This window comes from Stenella coeruleoalba (assembly GCF_951394435.1).
Source record: "Stenella coeruleoalba genome assembly, chromosome: 7".
NCBI classification, from domain to species: Eukaryota; Metazoa; Chordata; class Mammalia; order Artiodactyla; family Delphinidae; genus Stenella; species Stenella coeruleoalba.
The window spans coordinates 19310476-19336528 of NC_137153.1; the positions used below are offsets into that span (position 1 = coordinate 19310476).

Sequence of the window (26053 nt, forward strand, 5' to 3'; positions counted from 1 at the left end):
AGATGAGTCCAAGGCCTGGAACCTGTGAACGTGAACTCATTTGGAAAAAGAGTCTTTGCAGATGTCATTAAGTTCAGGACCTCAAGATGAGATCATTCTGGACTATCTGAGGGGCTCTTAAATCCAATGACAAGTGTCCTTATAAAAGACACACAGAGGAGAGATGCACAGAAGGAAGATAAAGGAAGAGAAAGGAATGCGAAGATGAGGCTGAGATTGGAGTGGTGCAGCCATAAGCCAAGGAAACCTGGAGCCACCAAAAGCTGAAGGAAGCAAGGAAGGATTCCACCCGAGAGCCTTGGAGGGAGCCCAGTCCTGCGACCCCTTGATACAGTCCGGCCTTTGGCACTGCGAGAGAACACACTTCTGTTGTTTTAGGCCATGAGGACCGTGGTAATTTGTTACAGCAGCCCTAGGAAACAAATAACAACAGCAATGCGAATTCTGAGTTCTTCACACACCTAAGGGATAATTTTTAAAAAATTATATATACACTAATATGTACAAAATGGATAACGAATAAGAGCCTGCTGTATAAAAAAATAAATAAAACAGAATTCAAAACAAAATGATTGAAGAGCAAAATAATAAAAGTTAACATAACTTACTGTGAAAGCTTTCATTTGGATGTGCTAAAAGAGCCTGTGCCTAACAAGGACATTCAGCGATGCTACTGCTGTTTAAAATTAGAAACGCAAGCACAGGCACCTGGCTGCTAATTTGTGGACGGAATGAATCTGGGCGCACAGTGAATAAAGGGGCCCAGGATGCTGCACGTCCGCCTCGAGCTTGCCTCTGCAGGTGTCAGGGCTGGGTGGGCGGGCCTGCCGCGCACTTACAGGAAATGGGGACGGGGTACAGAAAGGAGGGGGTCCTTGTGAATGTGCCTCTTTTTATAGCACTGTGAGTGTCTCTGTGGTGTTGGTCCGTGGTTTCCTGGATGAAAACAGCCTCAGGTTTCCCAGGGCTGTTCTCATGTGTGGGGGGCTGGCCTTGTGTGGCTCCGTTATTCGCTTTAGGGTAATCTTTCTTTCAGCGACAGCAGCTTCCTGGGACGAGGAGTCACGAATTCCCTTCCTCGTGCACCTCAACCTCATGGTCTTGCCCGCGGAGACACGCGAAGAGGGCAGCGGGGATTGCTCTGGAAACAAAGGACGTGGGTCCACGAACTGTGGCCTGGAGACTCCTCTGACCACAAGCAGCTGCTGCCCCTGTGTCTGCTCGGGCTGCTACAACAGGTGACCACAGACTGGGTGGCTTACATGACAACATTTATTCCTCAGTGTTCTAGAGGCTGAGAAGTCCAAGATCAAGGGGCCAGGAGACTGGGTTCTTGGTGGGCGCTCTCTTCCTGGTTTGCAGACAGCCACCCTCTGGCTGTGCCCTCACATGGCAGGGGAGAGAGCTCTCGTCTCTTCACCTTCTTCTCAGGACATTAAGCCATCGTGGGAGTCCAACTGTCATGACCTCAAGCCAATATCATTGCATTGGGGGTTAGGGCTTCAACATATGGATTTGGGGCGGGGGATCGGGGGGAACACACATTCAATCCATAACACCCTGTGTCTGGTTAAGTGATAGGTTTAAACTTGAAAGTAACTGGGATGAATGTCTGATGAGTCTAGTGCAGGGACAGTGGGTCGCAGTATCTGAAATCTCCTTCTCTGGGAATATTCTGGAATGTATTGTATGACCGCTGAATCTACAGGGAGGGCAGTTAGTCCAGGCATGTGTAGAGCAGGCTGCCTTTGGGACTGGACTGTGCTCTCCTCACACACCAGGTGAGCGGCACCTGCTGGCCATCCCGCAGCCTGGAATCCCTGCTGTAGAGGGGAGGGGACACCACTGGACCAGTGGGAAGGCCACAGGATGGCTCCGTCTCTAACCCTCCCAGGGATGTAAATGTGGATGCTAAGTGGGGTGATGCTTCGGGACAAAACAAGGGTGGGTCTTGATCGTGGCTTTTCAGCATGATAGAGGCTGGCTGAGGGAGAGGGTTTTTGAACGTGGGCGCTCTGCTGGCATCCTTGGAAGCACACCATATCACACACAACTGCCTCATTTTCTGCTCAAGGCCCTCCTGTATGAGACACAGATGGTCCACTGATGGATACAGATGGGCCCATGCAGGGAGTGGGTCAGCTGGGGTCAGCAGGGGAGGGAAAAACACCATGAGCCGGCAAGTCAGTGTGCCAGGCAGAGAGGAGTGAGAACGGCAATTAGCAGTAGGTGACCATTTATCCTCCGAATCATGATGCTCTTGAGATTGGCAGGGGCACTGTTCATAGTCATCCCTGGACAGTGTGTGTAAACTAGGACTGTCTGATACAACCGGGACATATGGTCAACCTACCCTGAAGAGAGTAAGAGTGGAGATGGGAAAAGGAGCAGGGAGAGGGAGAGAGAGAGAGAGAAATGAAGGAGAGGCTGTAAGAGTCAAAGAGAGACGTCCTGTGTGGGCACGTCTGCGTGGCACTCTGCTGGTTGTTTACAAAGTGTTATCTTAACCCCTTTCCCAGACAAGCAAATTAGCATGTTAGAAAAATACATAATGATAGAAGACTCCACTTGCTCCAGAGCTCCAGAGCTCCCAAACAAACACAATTTCCTATGAATATCAAACAAAGGGGAAATGGAAAATCAAGAAGAACAAAATCCATTTCTCATTCGGCACGTTGCTCCCTTCCCTCCAACACCTGTCTAATTTCTGTTGGGTCCTAAGCATAAGGGCCAGAGCTTACTTACATAGCTTTTAACAACCCAGAGAAAGCATCTGAGGAGATTACATTTGTATAGAAAGAAGCTGAGAATAAAAAGGAAAACATGAAATCAGCAAGGATGCATGGAGTAACCATGTTTTGGAAATGTTTTACCACATGGACTGTGCCAGGGCGATTCTCCATTGCTTCCATTTGATCAGACACAGCTGTACGGAGGTGTCAGAATTTTAGGAGTGTTCTTATAGAAGGACAAGTGCTTGGCCAGCTTGAAAGGGATGGCAGTACTTTGACACAGAGAAGATGGTGAAAGAAGATAGAGAGCTGGAAGTAGAAAAATCCATTAGAGGATGCAAACCCAGCTAGGCAAGGAGACTGCAAGAAATGCTCTGTGGAAGCAGCGGGTGGGACGGGCCGGTCCAGGAGATTCTCAGGCAGGGAAGCTGGTCTGGACCTACACGACCGGACACAGCGTCTACAAACAGGCCTAGAATAGCAAAGCAGTTCCTTGATGTCTGGACCAAGCTCTTTTGTCTTCTATGCTCTCACAGAATCTCTGTCTTCTTGTCAGAGCTCTTGCCTCCATTTGTAAAGGTTTATTCATTAGTGGGGGTCAATGTCATTCATTAGTGTGAGCCCTTGAACTCAAAACCCATTGAAAGCAGGGAGTGCCTCTGGGTTTTGGGATTTGATGATACTTCCAGGTCATAAGCAGCCTGGTGTCAGGTACTTTTCCCCATGGTATACATGTAACTCCAAGATCCACATCCCAGAATTGTTTGTATTCTGTTTTTACAGCTTTGTTTAAAGCCCAAGCTATCTTAATGACCTTGGACTCAATTTTATATGACACAGAACTAAGTTTCTGAAGAGCCTGAAATGCATCTTGTCAATGAACCATGCATACATAAGCACAGCTTCTGGGAGGAATCATATTAATGGATTCAATCTGTCCAAACTCTTCAAACAGGTTGGGTAAATCTTGCTGCATTGCCGTCTTGTCTACCCACAGAGTAGTACTACATACACTTAATGTTTTAGATCTAATTGGAGGCAATCCCTTCTTCTGTCGTTCTCTCTCCCTTTCTCTAGCTCTTCTCTCACTTGAGTATGAGCGTGATGATTTCCTTTTTCTTTCTCCAGAGCGTTCTTTCTCCCTTTCAACACAAACTTGTGAAATGGATGGTGAAATTATTCAGGATTCCTTCATTAATGAACTTACCCATAGCTATGGCTCTAACCACCACCCAGAGGCTGAGAAGGTTCAGATGTCTCTCTCCAGCCCAGTTCTTTCCTCCAGAATGATATATCAAAAAGCCTACTCAATATTTTCACATATTTAATGTAACGTGAAAATGTTAGAGCATCCCAACTGCACTTGACAGGTCTGAAACTGAACCTATGAGTTCCCCACTCCCCAACCAGTTTCTCCTAAGTGTTCTTCGTCTTGGGGAGTGGGACTTTCTCCACCTGAACTAGGGCTGCTGTTCTTTCTTCCTTTTTTTTTTTTTTTTTTTTTTGGCCATGCCGTGTGGCTTGAAGTATCTTAGTTCCCCGACCATGGATCAAACCTGGGCCCTCGGCAGTGAAAGCATGCAGTCCTAACAACTGGACTTCCAGGGAATTCCTAGGGCTGTTGTTCTTGACACCTCCCTCTTCTTTATTCCTGCATCTCTGGTCCATCAGCAAAACCCTTCATTTTCCTCTCTTAAATTTTCTAGATTACAATCACTTCTCTCCACAGACCACGGTGGTTAAGAGTGCAGGCTCTGGAGGTAGATTGCCTTGGTCTGAAAACAGTCTCCACCACTTACTAGCAATTTGCTTAACTCTTCTGAACCTTGTTTCCTTATATATAAAATGGAGATAATAATAGTATGTGCTTCATAGGGTTCTTCTGAGAAGTCGAGGAGATAATGCATATGATGTGCTTTCAAAACGGTAGCTGCTATTATCACCACCACCACCACCATAAGCAGCACCACCATCATCATCGTCACTACCACCATCATCATCACCATCTCCACCATCATCATCATTGCTACCATCACCATCACCACCACCACCAACACTATCAACATTATCATCATCATCATCAATCCTTACTATCACCAATACCATCATCATCACCATAACCATCACCATCATCATCACTACCATCACTATAAACACCATACCACCACCGCCACCATCACTACCATCATCAACAGCATCAACATTATCATCACCATCATCATCATCACCATAAACGTCATCATTATCATCACCACCATCACCGTAACACCATCACCATCACCACCACCACCATCATCATCATCATCACCACCACCACCATCAACAGCATCAACATTATCATCACCATCATCATCATCACCATAAACATCATCATCATCATCATCTCCGTGGCTACAACCCTAATCTAAGCTATCATTATCTCTTATCTGGATCACGCCAATAGCCACCTAACATCTCCTCACATCCATTCTTGCCTTCTCCAGTCTATTTTCCACTATGTAACCCAAGTGACCTTTTAAAAATGCAATCTCATATCACTCGCATGTTTAAACTATATCAGTGGCTTCCCACGGAAGACGGGGTAAAATCCAAAATCAATAGCATGGTCTAACTAGTCAACTTTGGACATCCTTTAGCCTCAAACCTGACATGTGTGTTGGTCACTTCAGGATCTTAGCACATGCTATTTCCTCTGCCGGTAACACTGTTCCTCTTGCCTTTTCCTCCTTCCTTCCCTTTATGAGCAAAACCTCTCTGAAATGGTAACATTCACTGTCTCCATTCTCCAACTGACTGCACGATGGCTTCTGCCCCCATCTCTTCACTGAAACTGCCCAGTAAAAGGTCATCATAGCACCTGTTGCTGAAGTCAATGAACCTATTTTTAGCCTTATCTGATTTGACCTTTCTGAGTGTCTGACTGCTAACCACTCTTTCCTCAAAGTTTCCTCTGCTTCTGTCTCCTTTCTGTTCTCTTGGTTCTTTTCACCTTTCTCTGGATGATTCTTCTTTTTCCCTTCATTTGCCCCTCTTTATCAGCCACTTCGAGGTTGGTTTCCCAAGGTTTCCTAAATGGAACTCCTTCTCCTGCTCTGCTCATTCTCTATGGGTGATCCTACCTATTCGCATGGTATCCATTGCAGAATGACTCCCAAATCCTCACCTCTAGGTCCTTTCTCCCTCCTCAGCTCCAGGCCCACATTCCTCTACGAGTGTGTTTCATAAACACTTCAAACACAACACATGTAAAGCTGAAATCTCAGAACACCCTTCCTTTCTCTGTTGGTATCTCAATGAATGGCATCAACACCCATTCAGCTGCCCAAGCAAAAGCTTGAGTCGTCCTTGTCTCCCTCCTTTCTCTTCCTCCCTACGTCTAGTTAATCATCAAGTTCTGTTGACTCTGCCTCTTTAGATGCACTCAGATCTGTTGACTTGTCTTTGTTCCCAATGCCACTTCCCTAGTTCATCATTTCCCACCCACACTACGGCCACAGCTTCCTAATCCATCTCCCTTTTACCAGCTTTTCCTCTCTCCTACCCTTTTTGTACTTTGGTCAGAGTTTAGGAAAAACGGATCCCTAAATGATTTCCTAGAGAACTGGTTGTCCAACTTTTAAGAGAAGGGTTTCTTAGGCAAATAAGGAATGGCTGACTTAAGAAAACATCACCTCTGTGGCTCTTTCTTGGTGACCCACCATGCATGACAGCAGGTTTAAGATTCTGAGAAGTCCTGTCACAAAGGAATTGGTTCAGGATTGTTTAACCAAGCATTTCCCAAACTTCTTTGACCATAAAAACCCTACTCCAGCATGCACGTCTTAACATCTTGCAGGACACTACATACTGTTTCAAAATACAAATCTGATCATCTTACTTTATTTGAAAATATGACAGGTAAGTGGATAAACACTAAAAGAAGATGATTTGAATTTTATTCTATGGGTGATTAGAAACCCTTGGAGATTCTTGAGCAGGGTAATGACCCACACAGTCAATAGCTTCCGATGATTGAGCTCCTGCCATATGCTGGATGCTTGCCATCTATCACCTCTGATCCTTACAACAAGGTTACCGGTGGGCATAATCCCCAAGTGAAGGGACTGAGCCAGGTTAGTTGTGTTGGGTCTAAGGCCATAAAACCAGTAAGGGTGGAGCAGTATCGGGCTCAAAGTCTAGGTGATTTGAAAGCCATGGCTGTTTGCAATAAGCAGGTGACATGTTGCCTGTAGGACAGATTGGAAACAGGCAAAATCACAAGGCTGGGACATAAACACCTAGAAGGCTATCGCTTCTTTCTTTGTTCCACCTCTGTTCTCACACCCCTCCAAGGTAATGCCTCAAGAGCTAGCCATTCTTCTTAAGCTTGGGTCTCACTGCCCTTTCTGTAGGCTATTGTATTTTTTCCCCTTAGACACCTAGCAAGACATCAGACAGCTCCAGGAAAGCTTCTCCCCTGCTTGAAAGCTGTGTGTTTCTAATACCTGTCCAAGTACAAATTCCTTAGCTTGATATTCTAGGCCCTCCCTTATTGGCCATCAAATTTCCTTTCTGATCTTGACTTTAGATACTTTTCTAAATATAACCCATGCTCCAGCCTCCCTGGAGGCTCCCATGAGCAGCCTCCCTGCCTTTGTTCTTGCTGTCCCTTCCTCTTGGAAAGCCCCCTGCTCTCCTCAGCACTGCCTCTTCCAATCTACCAATCCTTTAGGGTCCCTTTGCACCATAATGCCACAGAACACGCTCTAATCTGGTCTAACCAGATGCTCTTTGGGTTTCAGCACAAAAAAGCAGGGAGGTGCTCCGAACATGGGAATCGGGTTGCCTTCTGAAAATTAAACTCGAAAACCCCACGGTAGATGGCATCAGCTATCTGCAAAGATGATACACCCAAAGGAAGACTCAAGAAGTAGATAGTTAAGGAGACATGAAAACATCCTCCTGGAGGACAGGGCCCATGGCTTGCTCTCGGGACACAACTGTACCTACAGATCTGGAACCATAAGATGCAAACAAGGCCCTAATCAAATCAGTTATAGGAAACAGAGGGAAGAACCAAACCATCACCAGTTGTGACAACTGGCTAAGACAGTGACCTAATCAATTACATCCTGCTCGGGTGTACTGAAGTACAGCGTGTGCTGTTACAGACAGAAGGCAGCCAAGGGGACAGACGTGGAGAGGCTGCTGCCAGCACCGGGCAGAAAAGACACTGACTGAGTTTGGGGGATGCTGATTTCCAGGACAGGGAAGGATTAGTGATGAGAGGATTGGAGATGGTTCATCCAGCTTTCTCAGACCTGTGCAGTTTTCCCAAGGTTCTCCTGCTTCCTTTGTTCAAATTACAAACCCACTAAGCAAACTCTGGAGAATCGATTTGGCTTTCTTTTGCATCATCAGAAAGGAATATTCTGAGAGTGGAAAGGAATATCCTCATTGTATCTACCTCATGGCGCTGTGGGGAGGATTCAGTGAGATAATGTAAAGGGATTGAGTCAGGCATGTACATAGTAATTATTCAATAAACGTAGGCATTTAAAATCAATCAGTGTATTGTGACTCTGCTTCTGATGACAAGTTCTTACACGTTTGGCTAAAGAGAACTGGCTTCCTGGTGTCTAGGTGCCCTGATGACTGTGGGTACCTGGATTTGCAAAACAGATTCCGAGGCCCTGGGTGAAAGTAAGCCAGCTGAAGTACTGCCTCAGAAAGGGCCTGGCAACCATGCCCCTGGTCGAGGGCATCTCTAGTTCATTAGCATCCTCTAAATGCCTCACAGCTCCCTTCTGTAAGCACGCAGCGCATGTCCTAAACCACTTTTGTTCTATTTTCAATGCAATCACTTGTGTATTCCAATTCCATGAGAGTGTAAACCCTCTGAGGGTGGGGTGAGCTTACACCCCTTGCAGAGCCTCAAATGTCATAAATATTGAATGAGTTGAAATGAGATAGATCAAAGCTTGAGCAAACGATCTGGGGTTCAAACAAAGGCTACACAATCTGTGCCTCGGGCTGCAGAGCCCTGGAGAGGAGGCCTGGAGCCACAGGCTAAGAACATCCCTCCAGGGCCCCCAGCCCAGGTGGTGGATACAGGAGAGCCTGCTAGGCTGAAGGAGGGATGCTCAGCTACCCAGGAAGACGAGGGAGAGACAGACAAATGGACGGAGCAGGCAGCACCCACCACACTCACCCGGATCTCGGTCTGCACAGTGCATTTAACTAGTTTGAAGTTCTTCCCGGGGTTGAAGCTGTTGCTATAGAAGCAGACCTTGAGGATCCGCACGTCTTCCTTTTCCACGTCTACTGGCACTGCCACCATGGGCTCTGGGGGGCCTTCAGGCCGACGTAACGTGCCCACCTTCACTCGGCTCAGGGTCTCAGAAACCCCGGACATCCTCTCAGACGGCAGCTAGGACCGGCACATCGCAGTCCTGTGGAGACAGCAGAGGGACAGCCCTGAAATGAGTGGTGTGGGCCCACACGCCTCATCCCCCTGGGACAGCACCCAACAAGCTCTGAGACCTGTGCAAAGCACACACCCACCCACTCCCGAAAACTCCCCTTAAAGGCATCCGGCTTCATGGATGGGGAAGCGGAAACACAAATAAAGGAGCAGTTTGCCTAAACGTCCAGGTATCGACCTGGACCCAGAGCTCGCAGGCTGAGCGCTCTGCTAGAAGCCCCCTCTCGCCATCACTTTTCTCCTCCCACACTGGCTCCCAGGCAAGGGGCCCACACGTTGCAAACGCAGCTCTGAGAGGAGGCGGCCCCAGCCTGGTTCCAAGGCACAGCTGAGCAGAAAAAGCGAAGAGCGAGACAGTAGAAAATAGCAGGAGAGAAACAGGGACAAGGGGAGAGAAGCCGGGAAGGAATCGAAGTGGAGAATGGGTGGCCTGGAGGGCACTGGAATGGGAAAGACAGGCAAGGGCCCAGGTTGGGGGGCCAGCCTAGTAGCTGAGGGCTCCGCCCACCCGCACCTGCAGCCGCCAACCTGGGCTTTCAGGGCTCGAAGCCTCAGTCCCACAGGAAGTCATCTCCCAGAGCATCACGCACTGCACACAGAGGGACAGCACCCCGGCAGCCCAATCTGCGAGGTCTTTCTGCTGCGGGGCGAAGAGGTGGGGCTGGGCCTCCAGACCCAGCCCAGTTCTGATGACAGTTTGGTTGACATCTGTATAGACTGTAGGAATCCTAGGAGTCTTTAGATCACCCCAAATCTCAGCCAGATTGGTCCTGGCCTCTGGATCCCACAACAAACAGCTCTGTAGGGTTTATTCCCACTGGTCTAAAGCAGAAATACCCAAAGGAAGCAATGGAAGTTCTAGCTCCAGACTGGAGGTGTCGATCTTGCCTCCACATTAGGAGCCCCTGGGGAGCTGTCAAGAAAGTCTAAATGCAGACCCTGTGCCCAGAGATTGCCACTGAGGTTGTCCGTGGGAGGCCTGGCATTGGTATTTTTAAGTTTCTAAGGATGTTTCTAACATCCAGGCTGGGTTGAGAACCTCTTCCACACTAAGCTTAGCTCTCATATGGAACCTGCTCTTACAGAAGAATCTCTCCCTTCTAACACGAGACTGTGATTTTAGGCGGACATTCCTCAGACTGGGAGCTGGGGGCTGAAGGACGGAGCTGGCAAAGTTAAAACACAAATGGGACCAATGAACTTATTTACAAAACAGAAATAGAGTCACAGATGTAGAAAACAAACTTATGGTTACCAAGAGGGAATGGGGGGGAGGGATAAACTGGGAGATTGGGATTGACATATACACACAACTACATATAAAACAGGTAACTATTAAGGACCTACCATATAGCACAGGGAACTCTACTCAGTACTCTGTAATGACCTATATGGGAAAAGAATCTAAAAAAGACTGGACATATGTATATGTATAACTGATTCATTTTGCTGTACAGCAGAAACTAACACAACATTGTAAATCAACTAGACTCCAATAAAAATTAATTAAAAAATACAAATGTAGAGTCAAATATTTTAGATGTGGCAGCAAAGTCTATGTTCATTCAATCACACTGCTGGGCACTAGAAGGGAAACAGACAGTCACTAGCTGCAAGGAGTCATTCCTTTAAAAAGCCAGTGTGTATTATGAAGACATGAAAGAGATGCTATGAGGACAAGGAAAGAAGCAGGATGTGTCCCTTCCATCAGGGCAGGCAGACAAGGAGCAGAGCGCCAGCCCTGAGTCCACCTGGGCAGGCAGAATTTGGGACAAGACAGATGGAGAAAAGACTACCCAGTCTGCTTTATTTTAGAGACTAGTATGTGTATTCTAGAAGCATCCATGCCTTTTTTCAATGTCTACTGGACCTGTCCCGTGTGCCAATCCTCTGCTATGTACTGGGTGTGTGTCTCGGTTTCCCCAGACCTTCAATAAGGAAACCGGGGAAGTAGGTTGAGAGGCAACCCCAGGAAACCTACCAGGGAGTGGGACGTGTAGGACAGGGAAAGGAAGGCAGCCTCTTATCAATGGAGCGATCGCTTGGACAACAGCAGAGGAACCCTGCTGGGAGCCCTGGGAGCGAGGACAGAACACACGCTGTAGAGCCACTCCAGCCAGCGAGCGACAGAGCCACACCACTTCTTAACAGCCATCGTCCCAGCATTTCCAGCCAGTTCTGCACAAGGGCAGAGTGGACTCAGAGCCAGAGGAAGTCCCCAGGCAAAAAGATGCAGATCCTGGCAGGTAAAAGTAAGCAGAATACTGAAATGGCAAGGCCCAAGGGGACATCAGAAGGGACCATGACAAATCTGCTATAGGATGTGAAAAAGAGGGAAGGATGTCTTGCCCCTAAAGAGCGTACACTCTAGTCATACAGACAAACCGTATATATATATATATAACCATCAATAACACACACACATCTGGTCCTAGGTTCAGGATCTCCTGTGTCTACTGAGCCAGGGGCCCCATGACCCCTGGGCATCTGTTTGTATAAACTAATTTCCAGGCAGGGGTCTCATGACACAGTTTTGTGAAACAGGCATCTGGGTAGGAAGGAAATGGAGTAGCATATGGTGTCTGTCCCCAGGGACTAGATCATGCCAATGGAAGCCAAAGGGCCTACACCCCAAAGACCATTTGGAAAATAGGGGTGCAAGCAGTGTCATCAGGTTGGCCAGTGGGAACGTGGACTCAGAGCTGGAAGGAGGCCGTTATACCCACAGCTGCAGGTCACGCCATGTGGCTTCTGGACACCCACAGTGAAGGGGACGGGGTGCCATTCAGAAGATACCCCCCAGCCCAGGCAGCATTCCCACCCAAAGGGTACTGGTGCTGGTGAGCACACAGAGACACCCTGGGGACTCCCTGAAATACTAGGGGAGAGTTTGAAAGAGAACAGTTAAGTAGGAATAATATGTCAGTAAAATACAAGAGATCTGGCTGTTACGATCTTGGAAGCTCCACTTTCACATGTGATGTGTGTCATTGGCTGAAGAGAAGAGTGAAGGAGAGAAGCCCTCTCTGAAAGGCAGAGCCCAGTATCAGAGGCAGAGCAAGTCAGAAAGCTTCGCCAGGACAGAGGTCAGGGCAGAGTCTGCAGGGGGAGGGCGTTAGGTCCCCACGGTGCTTTTAACCTTGCGGTTACAGCCAGTGGTGCAATGAGATGTGGTACTTTTAAACTTGAGGGGCCAAGAGGATGTAAACATGTAACGAGGATGTGGGGCAACAGGAATGCTCATTTATCGCTGGCGCAAACTTTGGAAGACAGTTGTATGGTTTCTTACAAAACTAAACAGACTCTTACATGATTTATCAGTCATGCTCCTTGGTATTTACCCAAAGGGGCTGAAAACTTATGTCCACACGAAAATCTGCACATGGATGTTTATAGCAACTTTATTCATAATTATCGAAACTTAGAAGCAATCAAGATGTCCTTCAGTAGGCGAACAGATAAATAAGCTGTGGTACATCCAGACAGTGGAATACTTTTTCGTTTGTTTAATAAACTTTTTATTTTAAACGAGTTTTAGATTTACAGAAAAGTTGCAAAGATAATACAGAGAGTTCTCAGATACCCCTCACTCAGTTTCCCCTATTCTTAACATCTTACCTTACTAGGGGTACACCCAAACGACGGAATATGATTCGATGCCCAAAAGATATGCTCTAGCAAGCCATGAAAAGGCATGGAGGAACCTTAAATGCATATGACTAAGTGAAAGGAGCCAATCTGAAAAGGCTACAAACTGTATGGTTTCAACTATATGACATTCCGGAAAAGGCAAAACTATGGAGACAGTAAAAAGATCAGTGGTTGCCAGGGTTTGGGGGAAAGGAGAGATGAATCGGAGGAGCATGGAGGATTTTGAGGGCGGTGAAAATACTCTCCGTGATATGATAGGGATGGATACACGCCATCATACACTTGTCGGAACTCATGGAATGCACAACACCGACACTGAACCCCGATGTAAACTACGGACTTTGGGTGATAGTAATGCGTCACTGTAGGTTCAAAAATGTGATGATGAGAAACCACAGCCTGATCGTTGACTCCCGTTTCCCAGCCTAACTGGGCAGTGCCTAGCCCACGCAGGAGCCAGCCCCCACCAGACCCTGATCAAAGAGCAGTATTCATATTCTACATCCAACCTAGACTGATATGTTGGCCATCATCAACACACTCGGATGACACTGGTTTCTTATCGTCATCGGTTTTTTCCTGGCCTTTGGTTCAGGAGCCATCACTCATAGTAGTCAACGTGGATCCCATTGAAATATCTTAGCAAAATCATTTCAGTCAGCCGGGATCTACCTTTGCCTTCAGACCAATGCTAGTCCCTCAGGTCTGCCCTTAGTCCTTTGTAGTGGTAACCTTGGGCTATCTATTCCAAAAACAATTACAATTTAAAAACTTTAAAAGAAACATATGTGTTTTGCACAGCAATCCTGGGAGATGTGCAGAGATGATTATGACCATTTTACAAAGGAGAAAACATACGCAAGAAATTTTAAGCCATCTGGTCAAGGGATCATGCTTGCTGAGTAGCAAACTCGGATCCCAAAGCAGATTTGAATCCAAGTTCAAAGTTTTTCCCACCTTCCCATCTGCCTTTGAAGAAAGTAGTATCTCTTGATACCACAGACGTGGGCACAAACTCCATGCAAGAAGAAATGTGTCAACCCAGCATGGAACACCCCAGTCTGTGAAGAATCCAGAGTCCTCCTGGCTTAGAGAGCATCACCCCTCCCCAAGCTAGGACTTGGTCATGAGAGGTCTTGGAGGTGTTTGGCCGAAAGACCTCAGCCCAGAAAGGTGGTGCCCACGTCTCTGCTGACACGTGGCAACTCCCTCAAGGGCATCCAAAACTCCCAACTGTCAGTACAGATCTGCAGTGAACTGCCAAGGGGTCCCCCAAAACTCTCTGAAGAAGAGTAACTGAAAGGTGTGTTATATAAGGAAAGCCTCAGTCACCTGCCTTGGGGGTCTTGGAGAACACAGCCCTCAACGTCACGCATAGTCTTCTCTCCAGGTCCACCACGGCTGATTTCAAGCTACCAACATATGGCACTGGGTGCAGTTAGGAAGACATGAGAACGACCTGCTGACTCTAGCTCCTGTTTCTGGACAACAGAACTTGCCTGTTCCTCCAGACTTTGCCTGATTACTTGAATTTCTCATCAGTAGCTTGTCTCTGAATTTTGTTGATCACAAAATCCTCTGACTCTAAGTGTGTGAGCCAAAACCCCTGCTCCTTCCTGCAGTCCAGACCTGGACCCCAGCCTGGCAATCCTTCCTCCCTGCATCCTGGCCTGCCCTAGACCCTATGGGCACTGTCAGAGGAGAGACCGTCCCACGGCACTGGAGAAAACCCTGGCTCAGAGCCACCGTGGGCTCCGGCTGTCTCCCAACCCCCAGATCTGCCCAAGGCAAAGCCAAAGAATAACAAACACAAGGAAATGGGCTCAAATTAAAACAGGAAAAGTTTTGATTGGCTATAAGAACGTCTTGGCCAAGACCTGCCAAGGGCACTAAGGGAAGAGGTACAATCTCTGAGTCCCTGAAGTCTTCAGGAAGAAAATAAATGACACTCTTCCTGAACGGCAAGACATTCACCTGCCTGAAGGGGGAGGGGAGACTGAAGCAGGATTGAAGTCCCTTCAGATCCTCTGGGTTGTCACTGTCCCCAGGGCTGTGCTCCTGGTGTGGGGAAGATGTCAGGGTTATAGGGGTCAACATCACAGAAAAATACACTCTTGATCTTGAAGACACTGCAAGGTAATGTTACGTCTTATTGAGCACATACTGTGTGCCAGGGAGTTTATGTAAGTAACCTCTAATTCTCTAGGAGGATTCTGCAGGATAGGTAATGTGAGAGAGGTCTAGCGAGGTGACTGTCCAGAGCATACAACTGGTAAGCGGCAGAGAATTAAGGCCACCATGTTGCCAATGGCGAGAGGGCTGCTGGTGTCACGTCCTGCCACCATGCTTAGGGCTTAGTGTCCGGCTCTGCCACCAACTGGCTCTGATGCCTTGAGACGTCAAGCTGGGATGGGACAGAGTTCCCAAACAGCAGTTGGCAGGTGGATGATGGCCTTTGGTGATGTTTTGCCGTGTCCATGGCAAAATGAGAAAAATAAGAACACTGTAAAGAGTCCATCATAAAGCTGAATGTATTCCATTTGAGAGGCAGTCTTTTATTCTAACTTTGTCTTTCCACCTTTTTTTTTTTTTTTTTTTTGGTTTTTCAATGTTAATTCATTTATGAAACGACAACGACAGCCTTTACCAATTGGCCTGGAAGCTTGGCCTCTTCGGGAACCAGACTTGAGAGTGATGCTGGGAGTTCCAAGGGTAAAAGGCAATGTCTTGAGGACTGAAAGTTCTGTCCATGACTTCAGGGAGCACAGAAAGGGCACCATCCATCAGGAAGGTGGCACGATGTCAGGGAGAAGGCACACACATCTGACTCATTCGAACCTGGGTTTAAAACTCATGTCCTCGGGGCTGCCATGCTGCAGAAGTCTAGGCCGTTACTCACGAAGGATTTCAGAGCTAGGCAACGTGGTGGCCTTAAGTGTCTGCCACTTACCAGTTGTGTCACCTCTCTAGACCTCAGTTTCCTCTCTTGGGATAGGAGGCTAACATTACCTATCCTGCAGAACTTTCTAGAAAATCAGAGATTACCTATGTAAACTCCCTGGCACATGTATTTTTAAAACGCCTGTGACTTGGCAGAAGAAAGAACCAAAAACCCAATACCAGCGCCCACTTAAAAAAATTAAACTGGCCCAGTAAGTCGAGGCTCAGGGGGTGGTGGCAGCCCCTCCTGTCTCCAGGGCTCTGAGGCTGCCTTTCCTCCAACACCCACCTTCTCCACCTGCCTGGGCACCTGAAAAGAACACCTCTACCTCCTACTCTCTGCTCACATGGAGGGCCGTCGTCTGTCCTGCGAACCCACAGGACACAGTCAAAACGCCAGCCCTTTGGATCTAGCAGAAGCCAGAATGTCATGAGACACACATTTTATTTCCACTCTGTCTCTGAGTCACTTCCTCTTGCTGTTTCCCCATCAACAAAATGGGGAACACATGCCCTTCCTCTGCAAAGGCCTGCTGAGAGCAGCCACTTAACGAATTGGCAATGACCTTGCCGTCTTGGGGAGCCAGGCCTGCCGTGTCTGGGAAGCTGGGCCCTACTGTCTCCACACAGCGTTCCCTCCCCAGCCCTGGGCCCTTTCAAACCCCAGTTCCCATGAGGGCCGGCATTCTGCCCGCTCCAGGGCCACCCAATCCATCACTTGGTTAATCCCCTCCCCTCCTCTCCGAGCGTCCCTCCCCATTACCTTGCAAAGGAAGGAACCAGGAAGGTTGTGATTAGCACCAGCTATAATTCAATGTAATTCAAAAAACCTTTGAGAGTCTCCCACATTTTCAGCTCGTCACCCCCGCACACACGACCCACTCCAGATCATTCTGTTGCCAGCACTTTGCGACCCAGAGGTCACCTGACTCGTAGATGGCTCTCAGGGCGCTGGGAGGGGGCAACAGAGACGCATTACCTGTCCTTCCTTGTTAACAGAACCTCTGTTCTCCCACTGGTTCAAGGACTTTGATCCCTGCAGCTGGGCAGAGTTTTCTTAACCTCCTGTGTGACTTCTGAGCGCCGCTAGCTCCCCAGCCCTTCAAGAAATCCCACTCCCCTTGGTCCTAGTCGGCCAGCTCATGAGTGATTCGGACTGGCCCGTTTTTCTCCCCCCATCGCCGCCTTTCTTCTTTTTCCTCTTCTCCCCTTTCCCTCTTCCCCCAGCCCTCCACTTCTCTCTCTCTCTCTCCCTCTCTCTCTCTCTCTCTCTCTGCCTTGCTATGTTTCAGGAGACACACCAGACTCCGGAGGTATGAAGATAAGCAAAAGTGGGAAGAGGGTCCCCGTCCAGCAGAGACTCACAATACCGTAAAAAGGAAAAGGATTCGAGCAAAGCAGCCACCATATGGTATGGGATCTAATAGGGGTCTCTGCTGGGTATTAGTTGATCACAGGAGAGGACTTGCCTCTGGGGCACCTGGATCTCAGGAAAAGGTGACACAGCAAGCTCGGGAAATCACGTGCTATGATATAGGGCTGGTCAGGAGGGTGCTGAAGGGCTGCCGGGAAATGAGAGGAGACGGTGACAATATAAGACCCCATGGAGAAGCAGATTTTCACTTAAAAAATATAATTTTGGCCATAGGATGAAGCCAGGCATGAGCTAGGAGGCAGAAGAGTGGCTCACATAAGGCCTTGGCATGAGTTTCACCAGCAATCCAGGGCAAAGATGGCCTGGTCTGCAGCATTTGCCGATTTCTCTTGTGTCAATACTTCCGTCATCGCTGATTTCAAGCTACCAACATGATCTCACTGACGGCAGACTTGGGGAGAAATGCATGTTGTGAGAGCTCATTCCAGCACCGCACGGCCTGAACAGTGAGTGACCCGGGAGTAGGATGGGGGCAGATTCTATAGTCACTTGCTTCAAGCCTGCCTCTGACCCTTGATGTTGTCTGGTCCCGCAGTGGTATCACCACCCAGCACTTCAAGATAGCAATCTACAAGGTGCACAGGCAGCACAGAATTTTAGGATGCGCTCCTTCCTCTGAGGAGCTCCTGTGACTTTCCAATTTCCTAAAAAGTTGTAATTTTCAAAGCCACATTCTGTCCTCGTTAAGCTCAAACTAAATTCTCCTCTGCTTCGAGTCCCAATGTCAGCCTCTTCCTTCTCTCCCAGCCTGCAGCTCCAGCAAATGCCATTTGCCTCTCTGCATGTGACACAGAATTGGTTGTTGGGCTGGGAAATTCGGTACCACAATGAATCAACGCTACAGTTGAGTATTTTGAATTCTTCCCCATTTTCTTGAGAAGAAGATGAGGAGGCCAAGTGACAAGAAGGTGAACTCATAACTGGCCAAATGGTTTTTCCCAACAACTGCTGATCAAGTGTCTGTATTAACCTGAGGACCGATGGCTTTTTGAATGGGTCCTTGTTCACGCCTCTTTATTTGGCATTTAGGAGTTTGTGGTTATTAGACAAAAAGCACCATGTTGAGCACAGGATTAGGGGAAGATTGTGACTCTGGTTGAAGACCACAGAGGGCCCCTGACATCTGCACAGGCAGGCAAAACACGCCAAGGGGAACAGAATGCAGCCAGTGAAATGGGATAAATGTGAAGTTCTTTACGTAGACTTAAAAAAAAAAAAATCTTCCCCAGTCCGGGATGAGGAAGATGTGGTTTAGCAACAGCATGGATTTAAACAATGGGGTTTAAGCTGTGAAGTCACTGTTAGTCACTGTGAAAGAGCTGCCGAAAACTTTAACGTGGTTTTGGGGTCACTAGAAAATCCCTAAAATAAGGACAGTGATTCCCCCCGGGGCATGGAGACAACTTCATCTACAGAACTGGTGGCCCGCAGCCCCGAGGTTTGAGAAACTGTGTTCTATGGTGAACATCCCAGGACTTTCAGAGCATGGGGAGCCTGGGAGGCAGACCCTTAGGCTAAAGGGGGATGGGAGTCCTGGGAAATGAGGATGGGACTGTTGGTTTCAAATGGCTGCAGGGCTGCCATGCAAGAGATGGACCCCACTCCTTCATCCAAGTCAAGGTTTTTAAAAAAGTGCAACAGACTTTTTTACAAAACTACAATAAGATATCACCTCACACCAGTCAAAATGGCTATCATTGAAAAATCCGCAAACAATAAATGCTGGAGAGGGTGTGGAGAGAAGGGCACCCTCCTACACTGTTGGTGGGAATGTAAACTGGTACAACCACTATGGAGAACAGTATGGAAGTTCCTTTAAAAACTAAAAATAGAGCTACTATATGACCCTGCCATCCCACTCCTGGGCATATATCCAGAGAAAGCTATGGTTCGAAAGGATACGTGCACGCTAATGTTCACTGCAGCACTGTTTACAACAGCCAAGACATGGAAGCAACCTAAATGTCCATGGACAGAGGAATGGATAAAGAAGATGTGGTACATATACACAATGGAATATTACTCAGACATTAAAAAAGAATGAAATAATGCCAGTTGCAGCAACATGGATGGACCTAGAGATTGTCATACTGAGTGAAGTAAGTCAGACAGAGAAAGAGAAATATCGTATGATATCCCTTATTTGTGGAATCTAAAAAGAAATGATACACATCAAGTTATTTACAAAACAGAAACAGACTCACAGACTTAGAGAACGAACTTATGGTTACCAGGGGGAAGGGTGGAAGGAAGGGATGGTCAAGGAGTTTGGGATCGACATGTACACACTGCTATATTTAAAACGGATAACTAGGAGCTTCCCTGGTGGCGCAGTGGTTAAGAATCTGCCTGCCAATGCAGGGGACATGGGTTCGAGCCCTTGTCCGGGAAGATCCCACATGTCACGGAGCAACTAAGCCCGTGCGCCACAACTACTGGGCCTGCACTCTAGAGCCTGCGAGCCACAACTACTGAGCCCATGTGCCACAACTACTGAAGTCCGTGAGCCTAGAGCCCGTGCTCCACAACAAGAGAAGCCACGACAATGAGAAGCCCGTGCACCACAACAAAGAGTAGCCTCCGCTCGCTGCAACTAGAGAAAGCCCGCGTGCAGCAACGAAGACCCAATGCAGCCAATAAATAAAATTTTTTAAATAAATAAATAAATAAAATGGATAACCAATAAGGACCTACTGTATAGCACGGGGAACTCTGCTCAATGTTATACGGCAGCCTGGATGGGAGGGGAGTCTGGGAGAATGAATACATGTATATGTATGACTGAGTCGCTTTGCTGTGCACCTGAAACTATCACAACATTGTTAATTGGCTATGCTCCAATATAAAATAAAAAGTTTTAAAAAACGATATAAAAAAAGAGCAGTGGTCTTTACATGCTCAGAACACCCACCGTGCACCCCTTTCTAGAGTGTTTGAACACTCGCTATCTTGCTACTATCTCTCAAGGCAGACGCCACTCCCATTTGGAGGATGAGGAACAGCGACCAAGCACTTTGCCTGGGGTCACTTTTCTTAAGTGGCAGAGGCAGGACCAGCACTCAGATTTCCCATTTTAGCCCAACAAACACAGCTCACAGCCCAAGTCCCACCACTAGGGGCTTTGTCTCCGCACAGCAAGGTGGTTCCAGATGAACACTGCTTTTCTGATATGGCCCCAGAATTCTGCTCACACAAAAACTTACACATAAACATCAGTTTCCAGCCCTGCAGCGCTAAAAGGAATACTGGCCTTTTATATATTAATATGTGTAATAATCATGACGATGTAGAATTTTGTTATCTTTGATGATACATTTAATAAACAGAAAAAAAATTGACAATGAAATGAAAACTCAAGTACTTTTTTTTTCAACCAGAAAGTACAAAGCCAGGTCTGACAGTAGAGGTATAGTCCCCTCATCCAGTACCACCTTAAAAACAACGAAAACATCCTCCTGAACAAGCTTCTCCACCTACCAACCCCCAATCTGCTACTCTTTGCAACTCCAGCAGACACTACAAATTTGCTTTCTGTAAACAGATACTCAAACCATTAAGTATGACAGTGTCCCCAATCTGTACACTGCAGTGATCAGCTTTCACTTTAGTGCAAATTTAGATGCTCCGTCCAGCAAACAGGATGCCACCTGTGTGTGAAAAGACTTGGGAACATTAAAAATAGATGGGAAAATCCTCAGCAGTTAAAAATGCTAATAAAAACCACTTTGAGGTATCACTACAAACCTTTTAAACAGCCAAGACACCTGGAGAAAAATAATAAAATCTTATGTTTATGGGCTTGAAATGAAACTGGTACAATTGCCTGTTGATTCAGAACCGGCTTCCTGAAGAGCAAGCTAGTTGAATAGAAAATGACTCACGTGGGGCAGAAGACCTAGATAGACATTCCTCCAAAGAAGACACACGGATGGCCAACAGGCACATGAAAAGATGCTCAGCATCACTAATAGAGAAATGCAAATCAAAACTACAATGAGGTATCACCTCACACCGGTCAGAATGGCCATCATCAAAAAATCTACAAACAATAATTGCTGGAGAGGGTGTGGAGAAAAGGGAACTCTCCTACACTGTTGGTGGGAATGTAAATTGATACAGCCACTATGGAGAACAGTAAGGAGGTTCCTTAAAAAACTAAAAATAGAGCTACCATATGATCCAGCAATCCCACTCCCTGGCATATATCCAGAAAAGACAAAAATTGTAATTCGAAAAGACACATGCACCCCGATGTTCATAGCAACACTATTTACAATAGCCAAGACGTGGAAGCAACCTAAGTGTCCATTGACAGATAAATGGATAAAGATGTGGTACATATATATACAATGGAATACTACTCAGCCATAAAAAATAATGAAATAATGCCATCTGCAACAACATGCATGGACCTAGAGATTATCGTACTAAGTGAAGTAAGTCAAACAGAGAAAGGCAAATATCATATGATATCACTTATATGTGCAATCTAAAAAAAAAGATGCAAATGAATTTATCTACAAAACAGAAACAGACTCACAGACATAGAAAACAAACTTATGGGTACCAAAGGGGAAAGGGGGGGAGGGAGGGATAAATCAGGAGTTTGGGATTAAGAGATACACGCTACTATATATAAAATAGATGATAAACAACAATGACCTACTGTATAGCACAGGGAACTATATTCAATATCCTGTAATAACTTATAATGGAAAAGAATCTGAAAACAAAATTCACACACACACACATATGTGTATAACTGAATTACTTTGCTGTACACCAGGAACAAATACAACATTGTAAATCCACTACACTTCAATAAAAAACAAATAACTCACATGTATTGACTTGGCCACCCAACTGTGGGAAATGCACACCCCACATAACTAAAGAGGGAGCAAGGATCACATGCACAAAGATGTTCATAGCTGTACTATTTATAATAGAGAGAAAGTGAAATCAGAACAAAATGCTCAGGGAAATGCTGAGGGGGCGAATTCTAAGCAATATCATTAACGATATACGCCATTTAAAAACATGAACAGTGGTGATTCATGAAAATATTTATATTAAAAATGTTAAGTGACAGGGAATGAAGTTCACATACTGATTATAACTATAACTACGTAAAAATGCACGTACGTTTAGAATTACATACAGTTAATAGACCTTAAGTTTTGCTGTTATGTTGGTTAAATATATGTAAACATTAAGTGGCTTCCACGAGGCCAGATGCTGGCCCTCTTTCTCCTTTCAACCTCTAGCTCCTCCTCTGACAGCCTGACTTTCTTACTTTCTGCACCCTCCACGTAGCCCACAGTGGCCAATCCTCTTACCCCAGAGTTAGGCTAGAGAGCAAATAGGCCCCAAATCTAGATGTCAGGACTTCCCTGGCAGTCCAGTGGTTAAGATTCCACGCTTCCGCTGCAGGGGTCATGGGTTCGATCCCTGGTCAGGGAACTAAGATCCCGCAGGCCACCTGGCCAAACAGGAAGAAAAAAATAAAAAATAAAAATAGGAATTGGGGTGAATAAGGCAGAGAGAAAGCTCAATAAAATCTGTCAAGAGAACCTGGGACTACAGGAAGTTATCCTTAACCCTAGACAGTCCTCCAAGAGACCAGAGCACCTGCCAAGGCCTGGGGGGGTCTTTGCCACACTGTGACCTTGATTCCGTCTCCAGTCCTGAGCCCCTGAGCCCGTGTCCCCTTCCTTTCTCCTCCCCTACACGCCTGCAGCAGGCTCACTTCTGAGAACTGACAGTGGTTAACCTAGAGCCCGTTTAATCCTAAGAAGAAATTGAAATGGTAGGTACTGTTAATCACCCATCTCAAGGATGGGGCAGCTGAGGTTGAGCAAAACGACTTCCTGAAGATCACAGGGCAGGGATTCCCATGTTGTCCCGAGGGCTCCGGGTGTGGGCTCTTTACTGCCACACCCTGCAGTAATGGGTCCGGGACTGCCGGAGAAGAAGGAGAAGAAGGCCTCCGCCCACAGACAACCCCAGGGCTCTGGATTCTAACGGTGAGAACAGTGGACTATTTGACCTGATACATCACCCCTAACAGCACTTGGACCCGGCCTTCCTCACCTGGCTGTGGGTACACGTGTTAATACACATATAGACAAAGATTCTCTCCATGACCAAACTTCAGTCAGGCTCCTCTGAGCCCTCTGCTCTACTAGGCCTGGACGTCAGCTTCCATCTCTGTCTTTGTAGAGTCCCAGCTTTAGCAAGAATCCCACTAAGTGGGTTTAGCCAGAATTCCCCACCTTCTATTGCTGCCCATCCCCACCCCCCAGGTAACATCTGGTCACTGTAACCTGTCTTCAACAAGAATCCTGCTAGGTGAACTTAGAAAAGGAAAACCCTGCCCTCTCACCCTGTCCATCCACTGGCCACCCCACCAGCACCACCACCCTGGTCCTTGGCAATCGTTTCCACTTTTCTTTGTTTTATTTCAATTTCTTTCCCCTACTGCAAAACTCCACTATAGTAATTTCCCTGAATAAAGCCTGCCTTACCATTCTTTAGCAAGTATCTGAATAATTTTGCTTTAACAATATATACGTATGTATACGTATATATATCCCAGTCCTTAGCCCTGTCTTCGTCTCCATGAATGGAGATCTCTGGGCTGAGGCCCAGTCATCTGTATTTTTTAATCACATCCCAGGTGATTCTGATACATACCAGTGAGGGTGCAGAACAGCTGGTTTGGCCCTTGTCTTGCTGGTGAGCACTGAGTTTCAGAGAGACTAAAACGCAAGGACTCTCGGCTGGAACCCAGGTCTCCCCATTCCCAGGCTGCAGGCTCCCACTGGCAGGGTGGAGTCTGACAAACACTTGGTGCAGTGACAGACCTCAGTGAGTTACGATTCTTAAGTGTGGGACATTCCTGGCTGTCTCTGAGACTGAGTCCAGAGCACAGTGGTGGTTTCTGTTTTAGTTTCTTACTGTTACCCAAGCCTATTATTGAGAAATGGACAGAAAGAGCAGAAATAGGTGGCTTTAATTATTCAGAGCTCAGAAAAATCAAAAAATTGGGGGGAACTCTGGCCTTTTAAAACTCTAGCCACAGTAGTTCCAAGGGAGGGAAAACCTGAGTATGGTGGCAAGAAATCCCCCAGCTTGTAGCTCTTCTCTCACAATGTTCTCAAGCACTTCTCAAAGTGTGGTAGGAATTTTTTCTCCCCTGGTTAGAAAAACAAAATAAAATACAAAGGGAAATCCCAAGCCAAAATTTTCTGAGCCCGAACGGTAGCAAAATTGCTCTTATCCTTTTACAAGAGCTATGGAAGAAGAAGATCTCACGGACCCAAAGGCAGGCATACAAACTTGGAGCCAGGTGGCTAGGCTAGGCTGGGGAAGAAATGGCCCTTAGGGACCCATCTGTGGGTCACAATTTGAGTAGGAGGCCCTGAGAATGGGGGTTTATGGGCAGGTAGCTCACAATGTGCCATCAGGAAAAAAGAAAAAGAGAAGGAAGGAAAGAAGGGAGGGAGGAAGAAAGAGAGCGAGCCTGGCATTTCCCCATAGTTCTGTCTTCCTCACCCAGGTACAGAGCTTCACTCATAAATTAATTCCTGTCGTGTTCTAAAAGGTTAGGGTTAGGGTTAGGAGACTACTTAGGCATACACAATTGAAGTAAAATAAAAAACTCCAGAGATTCTATGCGTATTTGCTACACAAATATGTGCCCGTGGTTATAGCTAGTTGTATGCAGAAAAGGAGACAGAGAAATGAAAACAGTTGTGGTAGAGAGGTAATTAAGCATTCCATTTTAATGGGTCTGGTTTCAGTGATAAATGCTTCTCAAGAGTCACTGAGGCTACCTCCCAAGGTACAGTTGATCCAAACCTGAAAATATCCAGGACCCCCCTACCTACTTCCAGCCCCAGGTAGGAAATGGCAGGGGGCAGTCAGAATCCTGGGCTCTCGTTCCATAGCAGTCATGAACCTAGCTCCCCCCCAGGTCGGATGTAAGTCTATTTTGGCATAACGGTCCTCAGCCCTTTCTTCCTTTAGCTGTTCTTTCTTTGAGGTTTCCGAAGCACACAGGAAGTCAGAAAAAACAACAGCCAACCCACTTCTCCACAGCTTCACCACAGACCTGGAGGGACAGGGCACAGCAGAACCCAGAAAGGGCCCTGCGTCAGAGGAGGGGCTGGGGGGGGGCGGCCAAGAGCCATCGGTGGGCCCTCCTCACACCACAGGGCAGGGGTGGGAGCCGCCAGAAATGGGAGGGAGGGCGGTGAGGGTCATGTTCACAGCCGGGCCTTCCAGAGTCCCCAGAGGAACCCAGTTCTAGTATTTCTCTCCTTCTGTTGACTGAGAATTTTCTCTTTTTTAAATTAATTTTTTATTGGAGTATAGTTGCTTCACAATGTTGTGTGAGCTTCTGCTGTGTAGCAAAGTGAATCAGCCATACGTATTCATATACCCCCTCTTTTTTGGATTTCCTTCCCCATTTAGGTCACCACAGAGCATTGAATAGAGTGCCCTGTGCTGTACAGGATGTTCTCATTAGTTTTCTGTTTTATACATAGTAGTGTGTATATGTCAATCCCAACCTCCTGATTCATCCCACACACCCCCCTTGCCACCTTGACATCCATACGTTTGCTCTCTACGCAGAAATAGAGACACAGACGCTGAGAATTTTCCGGTTACCTCACGTACACCCACAAAAGCTACAGCATTTAAAATCTTTTGAATGACATCTAACCTAAATGCCAGAAAGATACTTAGATAACTCAGTCAAGTCACCTCGCCTCCTGGGACCTCAATTTTCTCATCTAAAAAGTGAGGGGATTGAGTGAGAGGAAT

The 26053-nt window shown here is 46.8% G+C and overlaps 1 protein-coding gene across 5 annotated transcripts in view; it reads right to left on the reverse strand.

Annotated features, from left to right (window-relative positions):
* The window catches only part of PTK2B (protein tyrosine kinase 2 beta), a 137761-nt gene that overhangs the window by 52673 nt on the left and 59035 nt on the right, over positions 1–26053 (reverse strand). For all 5 annotated transcript variants that reach the window (XM_079927627.1, XM_079927625.1, XM_079927626.1 and 2 more), the window contains one exon: positions 8923–9163. In XM_079927627.1, coding sequence (XP_079783753.1) covers positions 8923–9126 — 204 coding nt within the window. In that variant the 5' untranslated portion in view covers positions 9127–9163. The remainder of the gene's footprint in view (positions 1–8922; positions 9164–26053) is intronic.